Source organism: Larimichthys crocea, chromosome X (assembly GCF_000972845.2).
Source record: "Larimichthys crocea isolate SSNF chromosome X, L_crocea_2.0, whole genome shotgun sequence".
NCBI lineage: Eukaryota > Metazoa > Chordata > Actinopteri > Sciaenidae > Larimichthys > Larimichthys crocea.
The window spans coordinates 21,087,477-21,104,132 of NC_040020.1; the positions used below are offsets into that span (position 1 = coordinate 21,087,477).

The 16,656-nt window shown below is 38.6% G+C and overlaps 1 protein-coding gene across 4 annotated transcripts in view; it reads left to right on the forward strand.

Annotated features, from left to right (window-relative positions):
- Positions 1-1,402: 1,402 nt before the first annotated feature.
- asz1 (ankyrin repeat, SAM and basic leucine zipper domain containing 1) overlaps positions 1,403-16,656 on the forward strand; it is a 29,134-nt gene continuing 13,880 nt past the window's right edge. The window contains exons 1-7 of one of the 4 annotated variants that reach the window (XM_027283796.1): positions 1,403-1,674; positions 4,275-4,377; positions 5,458-5,580; positions 10,470-10,581; positions 15,545-15,656; positions 15,805-15,939; positions 16,123-16,241. In XM_027283796.1, the coding sequence (XP_027139597.1) occupies positions 1,570-1,674; positions 4,275-4,377; positions 5,458-5,580; positions 10,470-10,581; positions 15,545-15,656; positions 15,805-15,939; positions 16,123-16,241 (809 nt within the window). In that variant the 5' untranslated portion in view covers positions 1,403-1,569. Of the gene's footprint in view, positions 1,716-4,274; positions 4,378-5,457; positions 5,581-10,469; positions 10,582-15,544; positions 15,657-15,804; positions 15,940-16,122; positions 16,242-16,656 lie in introns of all 4 variants that reach the window. The other 3 variants (XR_003463075.1, XM_010739162.2, XM_027283795.1) reach the window with 3 other exon arrangements.

The window sequence follows — 16,656 nt, forward strand, 5'->3', positions numbered from 1 at the left end:
TCCAATCAGGTTTGTGTTTGAATAGGCATGGTATAATGTGAAGATGAGTGCACATGAACAAAGTCAACACAGAAGGTGACACTGGTATACTGTGTGCCATTGAATAGGCTGAACTGGTTTTATTGAAAACAAAACTGCACACATTTATGTGAAAAAATATAAATATTGCTGAACTGATCTGTAGGGCAAACATGAATCAGAATATTCAATATGCAGTTAAACTTGTTTGATATATAAAAATAAATGTTATATAAAAAAATAAAAATAAGAAGAGTTCTGGTTTGGAAAGAGGAGGGGTGTTATTCAAGAAACCAGAATGTGCTTCAATAAAACCTAAAAGTGCCTATAAAAAATCTGAATACAAAATATTTAATTGAGACAATAAAATAAGAGGGAACAATTAGTTCCTGTTCTAATACTGAATAGGACATGTTCTCCCATTATCCCATATCTAACCAGCAGCTGGTGAGGACTGACTGCATTCAGCAGAGAGCTGTGTCTCTTTCCTGTGTGTTTAAATCCTGGACCTTGGAATTATCTGCGTGTGAAAAGCTGGGCAAAGCTGAGCCTCAGCTTTCTGATAATCTAAATCACATGAAGTGAGATTGACGTTTGCTTGAAATTTTGCTGAACATTTGAATCATTATTGCTAAGAGACACAAAGATTATTTGCCCATTATTTAGGGGAAAGAGGGACCTCTGCTGGACATTTACTCTCTTTGCAGCCAGATTTGATGCACTTCTCATGAGACTTTCACTTATTGACAATTATGGATCAGGATGGCTTTTATCAAAGTATATTCTATTTTAAGACTTAAACCCTGTGAATGGCAATTCATTAGTTTTTTATATATATATATATATATATGATATATATATATCTATATATATATTATATATATATATATACTTACATTATTTAGTAGAGTTAGAGTATACTGATAGAAAATGATACAGGTAAGTGAGGGACATGTCCTTCAGCACCCACAGTGCTGGGAAAGTCTAATCAGGCACATAAGTGAAAACACCTGTGCACCACCGGTGTCAATAATATTAAAACCAGACCATTAGTGGTACCTGTTTTAAGTGTTTAATTGGAAAATATTAATATAAACCAAACATAGCACCACTCGCCTGGCATTTCAGAAACAACCTCAAAACTAGCTGCCTTTTTTACTGCTTTTATCCATTCATTGGCAATATAGCTTAGCAAACCGGCCAACCAATCATATTAACGATCTAGCTAATATAAGTTAACATTAAATAGTCGCTGGTAAGCATTATGAACTAAGTATTTACAAGTTAATATTAGCCTAATGTGACTATACAACAACAGTTAGCGTTCATCTTATACCACACTCTGTAATGTAATGCCATAGCAACGCAAACCTTCATTTACAACAACGAGTAAGCTTCAATCCTCGGAAGCGCTAAATTGTCCGGTTGACTTGGCTGGTACTGTCAAACTCCGCCCACCCGCGGGCTGCACTGAGACGCACAACCAAACACCTTTCGGCTGATTGTCACAGGTGTGCGTTCGGTAAAGTTAGCTTGCGGCTAAAGTGAATTATGGGCAGCAGCTTCGTGGATTATGCCTTTCCAGCTGGAGAAGAAAGCGACGCCAGCAATGATGAGTGGGATAACTGGCCTTCCGAAAAGCCGTCTGGCAACAAGGTCACCCCATGAAAACCTCCGTCTTAACGCTACGTGACTGGGTGACAACATTAGCTAGCAGCAATGAAAATGCTAAAATTAACTTAGCTTTAGTTTTCTGTTTTAAGAAGCCGCCAAATTCCTCTTTATTTCCTGTTTTGTGACTGAGTTGACACAGGAGAAAACCCAGAGGTTGACACAAACTAGTTATATTCAAGTAGTTAAATGTATGTACCTACATAATTGTAGTGAAAATGTAGAGAGTGCCGCTCTTTTTACCCTTCACCATCTTCAAGCAGTGCGCCATAGACGCTCACAGCAGACAAGAACAGTGCTGGTGGAATTAATATCTAATTAAATATGGCCCCAAAACATTTAGGCCACTTTATGCATTTCAATTAAATAGAAAATTTCCATCCATTTGAATTACATAGTTTTAATATAAATGAACTGACAAACTTAATGTGAAACAAGTAGGCTAATACGTATGTAATAGTGCTAATAAACTCAAAATGACTGCATTCATTTTCACTGTTGGGTTTGGCTTTATTAGTATTGAATGCAGAAACCTGGCTACTACTCCAATACTATGTAGTGGAAGCACATTGAGTTTCTTAGTACTATTACATAAATGTTAGTACTTGCTTCGAGGGATGCACCGAAATGAAAAATCTCGGCCGAAACCGAATACAAATTAAATGGTTGGCCAAATACCGAAACCGAATCAGAAATGCGGTTGTTAAATTTTTCACTATTTTTTTCACTATTGCATAAATAGCCTAGAATACATTTGTAGACATGTTTTTTCAAAGAAAGTAAATGTTTATTTAATAACCTTCAAATATTCCAGTAGAACTTCCAGTTAGTATAATTATTTCATTTATACTGTTAGAAAGCCCATGTTGTTTTAATCACTGTTAATTTGTTCTTGAAAGAAATACTATTTAGTTTTATTATATTTCCGGTGAATTTCCATTTTTCCCACGTTCATGAACGCATCATAGTCCTTCCGACGGTCATTGAACGCACCTCACATGTGTGAGTCGCCATAATGTAGAGAGTACTAAAGAGCAGTGTATGATGTATTTCTTGCCTGTGTTTTTCCTATATCCTGCATCGTGGGTTTATTGTGTGTGAATGAGAAAAGAATCAGCAACCCTGGCCAGATCACCGCGCACGTTGTTTCATTGCATCAATTGCGTCACGCCACTATTCGGCCTTACTATTCGGCCACTTCACCGAAAGCCGAAATGCACTTTTGGGCCATTTTCGGCCGAAGATTTTCGGTGGCCGAATTTTCGGTGCATCCCTGCTTGCTTCACGTTAATTTTATTAGTTCATTTATATTAAACTATGTAAATCAAATGTTGGAAAGCATCCTGCATTTTGGCCAAACACTTTTTTTAATGTACTCACTAACATAGCTTACTGGAAAACTTAATGGAACGGACAGTTACACCTGTCCAAATGTTTGCCGTGAAAATGGCCTCTTAGTTACTTTAAGAAGTCTGTTTTTAAAATGACCCAAGTGGCTCCTACCTAGTGTTAAGAAAATGCGTCTTAACACTGAATAAATAATCTTCATATTTCAACTACAAGGACATCTCTGGTTTCCATTTGAATGTTAGAATTTGGAACCATGTGAGTTAAACTCATAAAATAAACAACCTAAACCACTGGGGGTCTGAGACTGTGAGCCTCCCCTCAGACAAAGCTTGGGAAAAGGCCCTCGCCCGTTTACTTGTAGTTTCTCTCAATTCCTGGATGCCTGTGGGATCATGGTTCTGTTATTTGATCCCATAGACACGCAACAGTTGAGCCAAGTTAAGCCTCAGACTACACCAAATTCATAAAAGGTTTGTTCCCAAGGTATTTATTAGATTCTGTCTCTGTGAAAGAGGAAATAACTGTCAATTCCACAAAACTACTGTATCACTGAAGTATCCCTTTAACTAAAGACACACACATTTAGGCTACTCTATCTATCTGCTTTTGATAACTAATGTAATATTTTATCACTTCCATTCACTAAGCCTCCCTTGAAATAGTTTAGAGGCCCCCCCTGGAGAGGCCCACCTCCCACTTTGCAAACCTCTGGCTTACATGGTCCCCCCCCATTCTTTCTGATTCATCACATTGTGATAGTCAACTATAACGCTGTGTCCTAATCCCGTTCTACAAATACATGGTATGCTGATAAAATAAATTGTCAGAATGTTCCTAAATGCAATGGAAATGGAGGAGCTGATCACATCCCAGCAGGAAGAACTTTTGACATATTAAATTGTTTTAAATAAATTATTGATGGAGTAATCAAGAAATCAAAAGATTAAAAAAGTTATCAAAAGATTAATCCATACTGAAAATGTTGTTGTTTACAGTCCTAAGCTTAGTACACAGTGTGCAGTATGAAACTGGGACATAGCACTGGTAATATAGTAATGTAATACCTCGGTATTTGCACAGTATCGTCTTTGTATTTCTGCATTGCTATATCCTCAGAGGGTTTAAATACAGTGAAACATATTTTGGAGTTATGTGTTTGATTCCTTTTATTTTTTTCTCTCTTGGAGTGATTTGTTTTTTTGTAAATTCATTCTGATCTTTCCCCATTGTTACAGGATCCTGATGCTGTTGTGCCAGATGCAGCAGATAATGTGTCGATGTTGAAAAGAGCCATCAGTAAAGGAAACATTGGGGCTGTTGAACAGCTGTTGGACAATGGCAAGTACTCAGATTTTGATACTCACCGATAGTGGGAGTATTAATTGTTTTGGGTCCTCTAATACCAAATAAAGCTACACCACTACACTGCAGGAGGAACAGGTGACCTTATGTGGCAATTTTAGGTGCATACATTAGGATTAGGCTGAAAAGATCAATTCAGGACAGGTTTCTCCAGTTAGGAGCGTTTATTAAATCAGACCTTAACGGACTGTTCATTTATTTATTAATCTCTTGTATTGACCTACTACTGTTAATTTGTTCCGTACTGCTTTTATACACGGAGAGTATAATGAATCAACATATACATGATGTCACCCATTGGTTTCCAAAGAGCTGTTTTAAAGTTAAAAAATATGTGGAGCTGGCTGCCGCCATGTTGGCAGTCCTGCCTCTGCCGCCTCCTGGCAAAGCTAAAAATTGAGCCTCACATAGCTGTTTGAGGAATTGCAGTTTTTGGCCCTTTCCTTTTGTGGTATAGGCAGCCACAGAGGATACTGCTTGATATTATACAATTCTTTTTAATTGTTGTTGTTGTGGTTATTATTATTATTATTATTATTATTATTATTATTATTATTATCATCATTACTTATTTTGTTCCATTGAGAATTTATAGTAGCTCATGGAAAAACATTTGTATTACTTATTTTTGTCATTATATTTGATGAATTAAATGATACACTCATACAAGTGAGCCTCACAGAAAAAAGTAAGTAAGGTTTGAGATGAGAATAACAAAGAAAATGTTCTTGCATGTGGCAATCAGGGTTCTTGTGTGGTACGGAGGCCAACATCATAGATGAGGATGTCTGACTGGTTGAATTGGTGGAAGCGGATAAACTTACTGATCACAGTAGAAATGTATCAACATTTGTCAGGCGGCTGGTAGTGATTGCTCACCCCATTGTAAACAATTTGCCAGAAAGTGATTTTCAAAAATCAAGTGGGATAGTGAAAACAAAAAACAGGATGTCATTCTGTGTGTGTATGTGTGTGTGCCGGAAGGCATTAAGCACATTTGCTGTTTATGTAATTATTTCATTGCCTTGCTTAATTTGATCCTTTTGGTGTGGACAGGCATGGATGTCGAGACCAGGCTTGGCTTTGAATGGACTCCTCTGATGTGTGCTGTTAGTGTGGCTAATTACGACTTGGCCAAAATGCTATTGGACAGAGGTGCCAATGCCAGCTTCAACAAAGGTCAGACCAGTCACTGTGTTTGGAGTGGGAACCTCTAGGTGGTTAGATTTGTTCTCCATTGATTTTGTTTGTTTGTTTACTTTGTAGTATAATGTGAGCTGACAGTGCCTCAATACCATGTCAGGGTGACACCACTGACTACAACTATTTATTTGTAACTATTCAAGGAAAAGATTGGATATAACTTGGAGGTTTGATGCATGAGCAACTCTTGGTATTTTACTATTTCTTCATTGGGAAAATGCAGCATTTACAATAAGCATCTCTTATGAGATGGATGTACAACTTAGCACAGTCCATTGACAGGAAATGAACTGTGCTTATAAAGGATCTCCAACCTGAGATCAGGACGGTCCACCTCAAAATATTTCTTATTTCCTCATCTACTGCCTCTTATTTCAGTCCATGATATTCAAAGTATGTTTGTAGCTTTTAAATGAGTAATGATTGATTAGCGTAGATGCACAATTTATCAGCCAAACATCTGTATCAGATGATATTTGCCTTTTGACAAACAAGGTCACAGTGGTTTAAATGCTGCATTGCAACAGATAAACACTACACTGGCTAAACGTTGTGTTGGTTATTCCTAATTTGTATTTTGGAGAAATAGCCTCTGTTTTCCAGCATTGGCACAAATTGCTTGCAAATTCCAATGTGCTCCATGCACTAGCACAAACAGTGAGTGGCTGTTGCGCCTCACATCTTGGATGAGAAGAGAAACAGGCTGAGCTGCATCAATACAAAGTGTAGATTTCTTTTTCTTTTTTTTTGGCACAAATACACTGGCGTCGGTTATTGGCCAAATGTTACTTTAAACATTGTATCAGCCCAAAATATCCCAATTGATGCATCCCTATTTATTAATAATGCAGTGACAATTGATTCAAGTGATACAAGTCAGAAAGATCATAAAATATGAAAGATGTAAAGTACAATACAGTAGCTCAGGAGGTCACCAATCCAACAGATATAACAAAAGAACAATATTTAACACAGTCGGTCAGTTAATAATTAAAAGGCCAACCATAAGTGATTGACCTGTAAACATGGACAGTAAATATAGAATGAATCCTTAAAAATGAACAATTGTGAGGCGGCGTTTAGCTCAGTTGGTAGAGCAGCCGCCCCATGTGCAAAGGCTCAGTCCTTACTGCGGAAGCCCAGTGTTCGAATCTGACCTGTGGCTCTTTCCCACATGTCATTCCCCATCTCTCCCTCTCCCCCCGCATTCCTGTCACTCTTCAGCTGTCTCTATCAGAAATAAAGCTTGAAAAGGACTCTTTAAAAAAAAGATGATTTAATTTGATGATTCCTAACTTTTAAAATGATGCCAAACATACAATCAATATCTTTAAAAGAGAAGAAATATCACCCCAAAGTTTGACAGCAAACCTTTTAATCACTGTATAGAGGATCCTGGCATCTGTGACCAATCACTCAAAACATTTTTTAAGAACATTAAATATGAATTACCTTCAAACTGAAGTCTGTTTAGACCTTTCTTCTTGGTTCTTTCCTCCAAAACCAAAACTGAAAAAAAAAGAAATGAATCAAATTCATTGTTTTTTGGATAGGTATAATTATGATATACACATGTAGGCTCCACTGATCTCTCTGTGATCCCTCACTCACCCCCTCAGAAAAACAACTAGGACAGATAGTTTGATTAGGCAACACCATTACATTGCTGCCTTCCAGGCTTGGATATCAAACAGCCATACCTAATCCTCCTGACAGTCCCTGTTGCGTTGGTGTCGAGCTATCCTTCCCTGTAGCACCTTTTTTCAATTTCCTCACCTGCTGCAGCCAAAGCATAGGGGACCAATCAGGCCTCTGCACCAATACGCTTCATCTGACATTACTTAATGGCGATGACGCCAAAGAGGAACTCTTGCAGAAACACACCACTGATCGTTTGAGTTGTTTTTAGTTTATGCACACTGCACCCTCATCCCAAAGCAATAGAAATTGAAGGCATCTGTTGGATCGAGGTCAGTCTGGGTAAAATAAGCATGGGGGAAGAACTCTTCCATGTTAACAAGTCTGCGGTTATATACACATAAAACCATGAATCCTGTTGGAAAAAATGCAGTTACAGATCCTCCAGGAACATTGAATGTTTTGTCAGTAGATAAGAGTTTGTTCACTAACACACACAGGGGTAATCTGTGGAGGAAAATTATGGTTAAATGACTCCAGTCAGAATGGGTCTTAAAGTTTTATTTTGTGGCCTTCTCTCACTGAATCACACCGAATGACCAGTCTGTGATCACAGGAATATTATCAGGGAACAGTTTTTGACCTTTGAGCTCTTTGCAGATGGTAATGTTAGTAACATTTACATCTGCTGTTACAGTCACTGTTACTGTCCACGAAAATGAGCAGTGACAAACCAGAGATTAGTCTTGACTTCAAATGAGTGAAGCAACGTCTGTTACTGATACTGAGGACAGATGAGCAATTTGAAGTTGTTACATTGAACTTTGGGAACATATGATTTATACATTACTATTTTGTGACATTTTATAGATGAAATGAGCTAAACCCACAGTTCAGCTAACAATGAATTAGTCCTTATCTCAACTTCAATGGATCCAAGGAAGCAAATAAAAATACTGTGCGGTACTGTCTTCAGGGAATGGACATTGCGGGTGCCAGGGAGTTTGATGGTGGCTCCACTGAGTAATAAAAGTTGGAGAATAATCTGATTTTGTCGAACGGGGCTCTGAAATACTTTTTGGTTTGTTGCCAGTGGTTGGCAAGCTAATCAATCATTGCTCTCAGGAGAGACTGAGCCTCTTTTACTTGTGAATAGAGGAACCCTTTTCAGTTTAAAAGAATCAATGCTGGTGTCACTCTGTATACTGCGAAATACAGAGAGATTTACCTGGTAGTGATAGCCTTAATCAGCACTGAGAACATATTTGTTCAAAAAGAAAAGATTTGCACTCCAGTTTAACAAAATAAAAACATTAATGGGTGACAACAACTGTAGTAACATGTCTAGGTCAATCACAGGTGATTGTAGCTGTTGTCACTTCCTGCTGTGTCTATTTGTACTTAGTGACATTGTTCAAATGAATAAGGTGTAGAGGAAAGTCTGTAGGGATATCTGTTGTGGTTTAGTGCAAATCAGTGCAAACTCATGATGTTAAATAACATGGTGACAAAGAAAATTCCATCGATTTATTAACACTTAATAAGAGCTGGTGTACTTCCTAAAAATGTCCACATCATACATAGCAGCCGTCTCTACACAAAGGGCCACAATGAGAAATTTGCTTAGTCATTAAGGACACAACTCTCAATATGACTAATACGTTAAAGTTTAAATGACAGTAGTGACGGTAAAGTCTTTTATCCCCTGCAGTCCTGTCACTGTTGCTGCTGCGATTATAATAAATAGTTTTGCAGTCTTAATGTTTTCTGTTAGAAAACCCTCCTGCAGCTCCAGCATGTCCCCCAGACCAAGTTTGGAACCGCAGCACTAGTCATGCTGTCGATATCTGATGTCAATTAATTCTCAGTCCAGAATGTCCATTTTAAACTGTGTGTGACTGATTTCACATGGTCTCGGCATCTGATGCTGGAGGCAGGTGAAGGAAGCAATTAAACAGGAGGATGACGTGTGGTCACGTCCTGATGTCTGAGCGGAGGAATGCACGAGTGATTGATAACGGTCACCATGCTGCTATCATACCCTCTCACCAATTCTCAGGCTTCAGATTTATTTACTCCAGTCCTCTCGAGACGCAAACCAGGCTGTCTGGTTTACACCCACACACACATAACATAAACACACACACACACTCACACACACTCACACACAGATATAGAGCCAAACATGCACAAGCCGCAAAGACACAGGAACCCACATACAGATGTAGAGGCCCAGGTATGCATGCACACACACAAATACACACTTAGATACAAGCTGTGATCCACACAGGTTGGGGACTCAGTCATCGGTGGAACAAAACACGATTAGAGTGCATTGCCATGGGTCAGACCGCTCTTATCAGGATAAGATAAGGAGACAACTCTTCTGAAGTCACTCAGTCCCATAAAGGCTGCCACACTTCCTGATGCCAGATAAACGGCTATCCTTCTCCATCACCGGGTTATCGTCCAGATTTTTTTTCTTATCCTCATTACAGCATGATGTATGACTTCATTGTACTAAAAAAATACTACTTCTCTTTCCTCTAATTTATTTTGCTCAATAGTGTACTGACGTTTACCAATAATGATTTCATACCTTTTTATTTGTGTCCGTGAAGTAACTACAGCACCCAAACTAAGTCACTCTGCAGAAGCAAACATGAATGTGGACAGTAAATAATAGGGGCGACACTTTTCCGTTTAGACAAAAAAAGTTTGGAGCTGTGCAGTAGCTGATGGTTTTGTAGTTGACCCAGTTGCATCATTAAGTTTTGACATCACAGTGGCATATCTGTAATGGAGAATGGGCTAATGTCTAAATTCATGGAACACTATGAAACTGATCCAAACTGAACAAAAGAACCCCGTCAAGATCTGTTTGTAGAAGCGCAGGCTACATTCAAACCAAAAATGTCCTCCTGCTTTATTGGACACTTCTTAAAGAATCCTATAGATTTTTACCACCTACATTAAAAATTCCCCTCTTAGCCCTCATGGGACTATCTGCCATGTTTTAGGTGATAGAGACATGATGCACACGGCTTCCTGCAGTGTGACTGTCAGACAATTATTTTTGACCAAACAGTTTCACTGTTAATGGTAATCTCGTTCTATCATGATCTTTTGTGCTGGCATTTTACCCTTTTCTATGTCGTTTTAAAAGTGGATTTTTGAATGGTTGTTGCTAAGCTAAATATTTGAATAATATCAATGTGTGTCCACAGATCATTGGACGGTGCTCATGGCCAGCACCACAGCATCTGCAAGTGAAGACAAAATTGCTCTCTGTGTGGAGCTTCTGCTAACCAGAAACGCTGATCCCAACATGGTGGACAGGTGAGGGGGGGTGTCGGGGGTTTTACAGATGTGCTTCAGACCAAAATGTTTATAGGATTTTCAGCAGCTTGCGCACTGTCACACCCCTATTGATGCAGGCCAAATAAAAACACTCTAGACTTGTCTTGAACAAGGGAGGAAAAAAATAGAGGCGCTGGATCAGATTTCCTTTGATGGTTCTCGTTATGTTTAGCTGCCATGTGGTTGCATTATGCACCAAAGTGCTCCATACAGTGTGTGTATATTTGTGTGTTTTGTTTGGAATGTCCTGTTATGGCATGTGCATGTACGGACGGCTATCAGACAGACAGACAAACAAACACACAGAGTGTAAGGGGTGGGCAGGAGGAGGATTCTAGAAGCTTTTTTACAAGAAGCCTCGGTCCTCACAACAAGGAACGTTCATAGTCTGAACCTCAGCTGGGGCCTCTCGGTGTGTGTGTTCTCCCCATTTCTGCATGGGTTCTCTTTGGGTTCTCCGCAAAGACATGCACTTAACAGTTTAATTGGTGACTCTAAACTGTCCGTAGGTGTGAATGTGAGTGTGAATGGTTGTTTGTCTCTATGCGCCCTGTGATGATATGGCGACTTCCAGGGTGTACGCTGCCTCTTGCCCAAAGTGACCTTGATGAGGATAAACAGTTTCAGATAATGGATTGATGTAAATTATGATGCCAAAATACAAATATATGTAGGTTTTAAATTTTAAACTTCAGGTGTTGCCAGATAGATAGAACCGGAGCCATACTCTCTGTTTGTGTAGATTGAAAAATCTGTAACCTCTGTAATATGAGGGAAATGCTGAAGTGATGCTCCAGAAGCACACACACAGGTGGTGTGAATTGCCCTACAATACACTACCCACACACTGAAGCAGCCATGTTGACAGGTAAGCTAGAGGTTTCTTTTGCATTTTGGACATTATTTCACTACATAAATTAGTAGGGATACAGGGAAAGTTTCAGCCATCGCAGCCAGTGGATATAAAATCTGGTTCCCTGTTTTGTTGAGGAACATGAAAAATTCCAATTCGTGGAAAGGAATGAAGAGAGGTCACTCTTGAAGAACTTTTACTGTTACCATCTGTGGATTTCTGTTGTGTCAAAGGGAGTGCTCGGCCCCCAGTGGCTTTCTTGTTTAGCTTTTCCTAATACCCTGCCACTCTGTCACTGCCAGCATGCCATTACAGGCACGACACACACCGCCTGAAACCCCCTGATGACACACATGGACACACTGGAGCGTTAGGAAATTGATTGGTTCTTTCCCAGACAAAATATTTGAAGCAAGGTAACAAGACACAGGATGATGCAGATGAGGGGAGGTGGTGAGGAGGAGGGACCAACACCCTCTATCATCCAGACTGAAAAGAAGAATATGAGGTTCATGTGGTTGCAGAGGATAAACCTCATCATCGCCTCTTACGTCTGAATATCAAACCATTGATTAACACCAGCTGCTCGTCCCTCCGTTGTAGTGTAAACAAGTATTGTCTGTCGTCTCTCAAAGTTTTGCAGGAGCACGATGTCTCCATGTGTCTTTTTTTTTTTTTTTTTTTTTTTTTTTTTTTAAAAAAAAAAAATCTGTGTTGGCATCGATGTGTTAAGGCTGGAACACGTTTCTCTGGGCTGCATATACAGTAGGTGAAAGTGCATAGACTTAACTTGGACTTGAGATTTAACATCTTTGATATTAGACTCCCAAAAGACCTGACTTAAAATCTTTAAAAGTTTAAACATTCAAAAAGTTTTCACTGCAAACTACAAACGTAATAAGAAAACCAGCCAGTCATTGCATACTTTTCTCATTAGTACAAGTTTGTCAGTCAAATGATCATATTTTTAAGCCTGCATGTAATATATGTGTGTCCGGTGTTTTAGAAGTAATTCTTCATACTGTCCTGAAGCCAGGAACACCCTTTACTGTGAATTGTCTGCATATTGATCGTTTGTTTGGAGACTGGCCAAAATCTCACAGTCTGAAGGACACTCACACAGAGACACAAAGAACACTGAAACAGTATGTGAGTGACCTTGGCAACTGTCTCACAGCAAAAGGCCCTTGGGAAAATACAAAAGCAGGCACATGATATGAAAGCAGAAATTAAGAACATTACCCAACCTGTTCTCCTGAGTCAGAGAGAAATGGCCTCATTAGTGGGCGTAGAAGAATGTCAGTTAAGAAATGGTCATACACGTCATAGTCATTGGTTCATTTGTTTAAATTCACATGGATCATTAACTTTTGATTTCTTGGAATTTGAAAGTTGTTAAAGGATAATGGTGTTCAAAACAAACACAGATTTCCACCTGTCCAAGACAATTTATTGGCAGTACAGCTCAACTCAGAGTGACAAAGCAAAAAAGGAAGTATTGTAAATAGAATTTATGCTTGGGCTGTACTTAGCCCCCTCTTCATAACAGTCCAGTACAATGTATGGGTTACTGCTGAAGCCACATAATGCACCTGTCCATGTCATGCTTATGAACAAAATCCTGTGATAGTTAAACTATTTCACTTTGTGTGAGCAATCTATTACTATTACCCAGCAGAAACATAAAACAAAAAAGACCAACCAATCTTCAACCAGTAATTTTTTGACTTTGAATGTTTACAAGATATATTGTAATTAAGCCTTTGCTGCAACAGATACCGTTAACTTTACTAGCTATCCAGTGTTAGTCCATGTATTAAAAGTCCAAATGTTAAAGTACCTGTCAATCAATATGAGAGTGATAGGCATTTTTTGTTGACTCACTCACCGTGTAGTGAAATGATGAATTACCCTTGGACTCTCCCACCCCTCTAGATTGATGTATTTTTCTCACTTGCTGTGTTAGAGATAGAGGTGATAAGATACAGAGGTACAGAGGTTACCTCTATACAGCTCTTGTTCTAATAGAAGCAAACAATGAAGGCAACAGAGGAATTGCTCATTAGAAAGGTCAGAGTTGTTAAAACCAAGGACCACATGCATAAAACTCTGACCAAAATAAGCATTCTTTTTGTATGTCTGGTTTATAAATCTGACTTTGTGGAAACAGGCACACATGTACACAAACTATCCACTTCCACAGTTATCCATAAATGGATATAGAAACACTCATAATCATATCAATCCGTCATACATACATTGAGAACAACAACAAAGAAGAAAAAATACAATTTAACTAGTTCGCCAACAGCATCAAAACAACTATCATTACATGCAACCATCATGCACACCTGTGGCTATTTATAACACCCATGCCACTAATTCATTATATGTACCTATAAACCATTGTTGTTGGTGATATTACCATTATTATTAAACATCAGAAAGATGATCAATGATTAATTTCTAGAGCTCAGCTCGTATTGAAGTAGACCGTACAAAGTGTTTTGCTATTTAGGATCAAAGGAAAAGATCACTACATAAGGAAGTAATCGCTACAATTTCAATAAAAAGATCAAGTTCATCACTCATAAATATTGATATTAAATGAATCTTTGAGTGACATTTTACAGAACTCCATGGTCCCTGTGAAAATGGTAACCTTTAGTGAAATGAGCCAGCCTGAATAATATTTTAATCTTGGGTTATATCCCTCACCTTATATTTCACGCCATCTCATCAGATGTCTCCTGCAGCTACTGTAAAAACTGTGCGTATGCCTGGTCTGAAGTGTGGGTGAGGTTTACACATTTTCACAGTAGATTCTTCTTTTATGAATACCAGTTTATGTGTGGGAAAAGGTCTATTCAAGTCTTCCATTCAACAACTGTTGGCTGTTGAGATGTGTGTGTTTGTGTTTGATTACAGGATGCTCTGTAACCACTACAGTATATTAACTCATTTTAATTACTTATGTATATTGTGTTTAAAGGAATACTCGGATGGAAATCAGATTTATCAAATACTCAAAACATGGTTTGGAGGTTTGTAGCTCCTTCAATGGCGAAGAGAAAGAGTCAAGCCAGAAAACTTTCCAAACTACTCCTAAAGCATAAACTACCTCTACAATATTGATCTGTATGTTCCAATCTATTGTCCCTTTTCAAACAAATAGCTAATACACTACCTTGGACTGAGGTTTAGACAATATGATGGTAGTTAACACACAAGTTCTTTATTAAGCTCAGTTGGGGAAGAAGTACAATTGGAAGAGGAGTGGTTTAAAAAGTTTGGATAGATGACTCCTGACAGTTAACACGCTAGAACCAGAGAATGATTTACTCAATTCAAAAGGTAACTATATATCAAGACCTCTGATTGAAAATGGGTTCTATAGATACTAATGAGTCTCCCCTTTACAGACATGCCTACTTTAGATTTGTTTTGCATGTAATATACAGTATGTGCATATAGAATGTCTAGTTTTCCTATGCATGATGACAATAAGGAGGTTTCTGAGAAAATAAGTGATTCCTCTAAAATACTCAAATATCAAAACTTTTTTTATACTAATTCACAGTAGCTAGTGGTCTAGATGTAGGCACTCTGTAACATTATCCCTCTACATTAAAAGCCAGTATAGCAGACTGAAATAGCTGCCATGTGCACCTTGATGGTTGAGAAAGCTGTACCCTTTTTAATCAGACCCTGTAGGAATTACTTGCACGCACACGCACACGCACACACACACACACACACACACACACACACACACACACACACACACCACGTATGGTCGTACAAATCCGAGTTGAAGTTGGTGAATAATCTAGTGTTTGTTGCCCCCTGGTGGCTTCTTTCATCATTGCTCCTGTTCAGCCATTTAATGTTCTCATCTCAGGAATAACCTCTTTTGTTCTACCTATACTTTAAAAAAAATATATATATATTATATTTTCCTCGGCTCATTAACTTTCTCTTAATTCCTCTAGCATAATTACCTGTCTTGTGTTTCTCTTCAATATTCTCCTCTTTTATTGTCTTTTATCTTTATCTCTTCCTTACTTTCTTGTCACTTGTTCTTGTCAGGTCTCAGTTGACCTGCCTGATGCTGGCAGCTAGGGAGGGCTACAGTAAAGTCATCAACTTGCTGGTGTCCCATGGGGCAGAAATCAATGTCCAAGATAGCAATGGATTCACGGTGTGTCACACTTTTTCTGTTTTTGTCATCGTAGGTCCCTTCAGTTGAAATGTGAAAGTCACAAAGTACAATTAGTTTGATACGTTTAATATTGATAACCTTTGATACATTTGACATTTTTGTATGTAATACTCATGCTTCCTCTCAGGCTTTGTCTATAGCAGTGCAGTATGGCAGAGTGGAGGCAGTGCTGAAACTCCTCCAGCTGGGAGCAGACAAAACCATAAGGACCAACACTGGCAAGAGCCCTGCTGACCTGGCTGTGACATACAAACACACACAGGTACCTAAAGGTCATTTATGTTTTTTTGTTCAGTTTACTCACAAAAAGGTTTTCTTTTATTTGAGTAAGAAATTGTCATTTAAAATATTTTCCATTGTGACATTAGTGATCAGTACTTTTGCTGTGCTGGACTGACGAGGACATTTTCAACATGAGTATACTCACCCCAGTGTCTTTTCACAGATCAGCAAGATCCTGGCCTCTCTATCTCAAGTCTCTACTCTCGAGGCTTTCAGCTCCATGGAGGAAACCCTCTCAAAGTTGTTCAAGACCAATTCTGAACTGGGACCATCTAGGGAAAGGTAAGACGATCTAAGACTTGCACCTAGTGCCTTCAGGTTTTGAGCAGGTTTGACATACAATGTGTTAACGTGCTCACCACTATCCAGATCATCTACTACTATTTATTCTTCAAGCCTGATGCAGTTAGATGTTATGTCATTTTCCTCTTACTTCAGAGGCAGAAACAAATAATTGCTTGTTGATTATACTGCTGTTGCACTCCACTTTTCTTAAATACATCTCACCTCCGATTATGAGAAATGTAGTATTTACGCTTTACTTGATTTTAGTTAGTCCAGTCCATCACCTCCTAACTCATATACATGCTAGGTGTTGTGTTTAACTCAAAGACTTAAGCTTAAACTAGGTTTTATCATTATGTACAGTATGAAAACATCACTTTTGAACACAGTAAGTGCTATTAAAAGTGTGCAT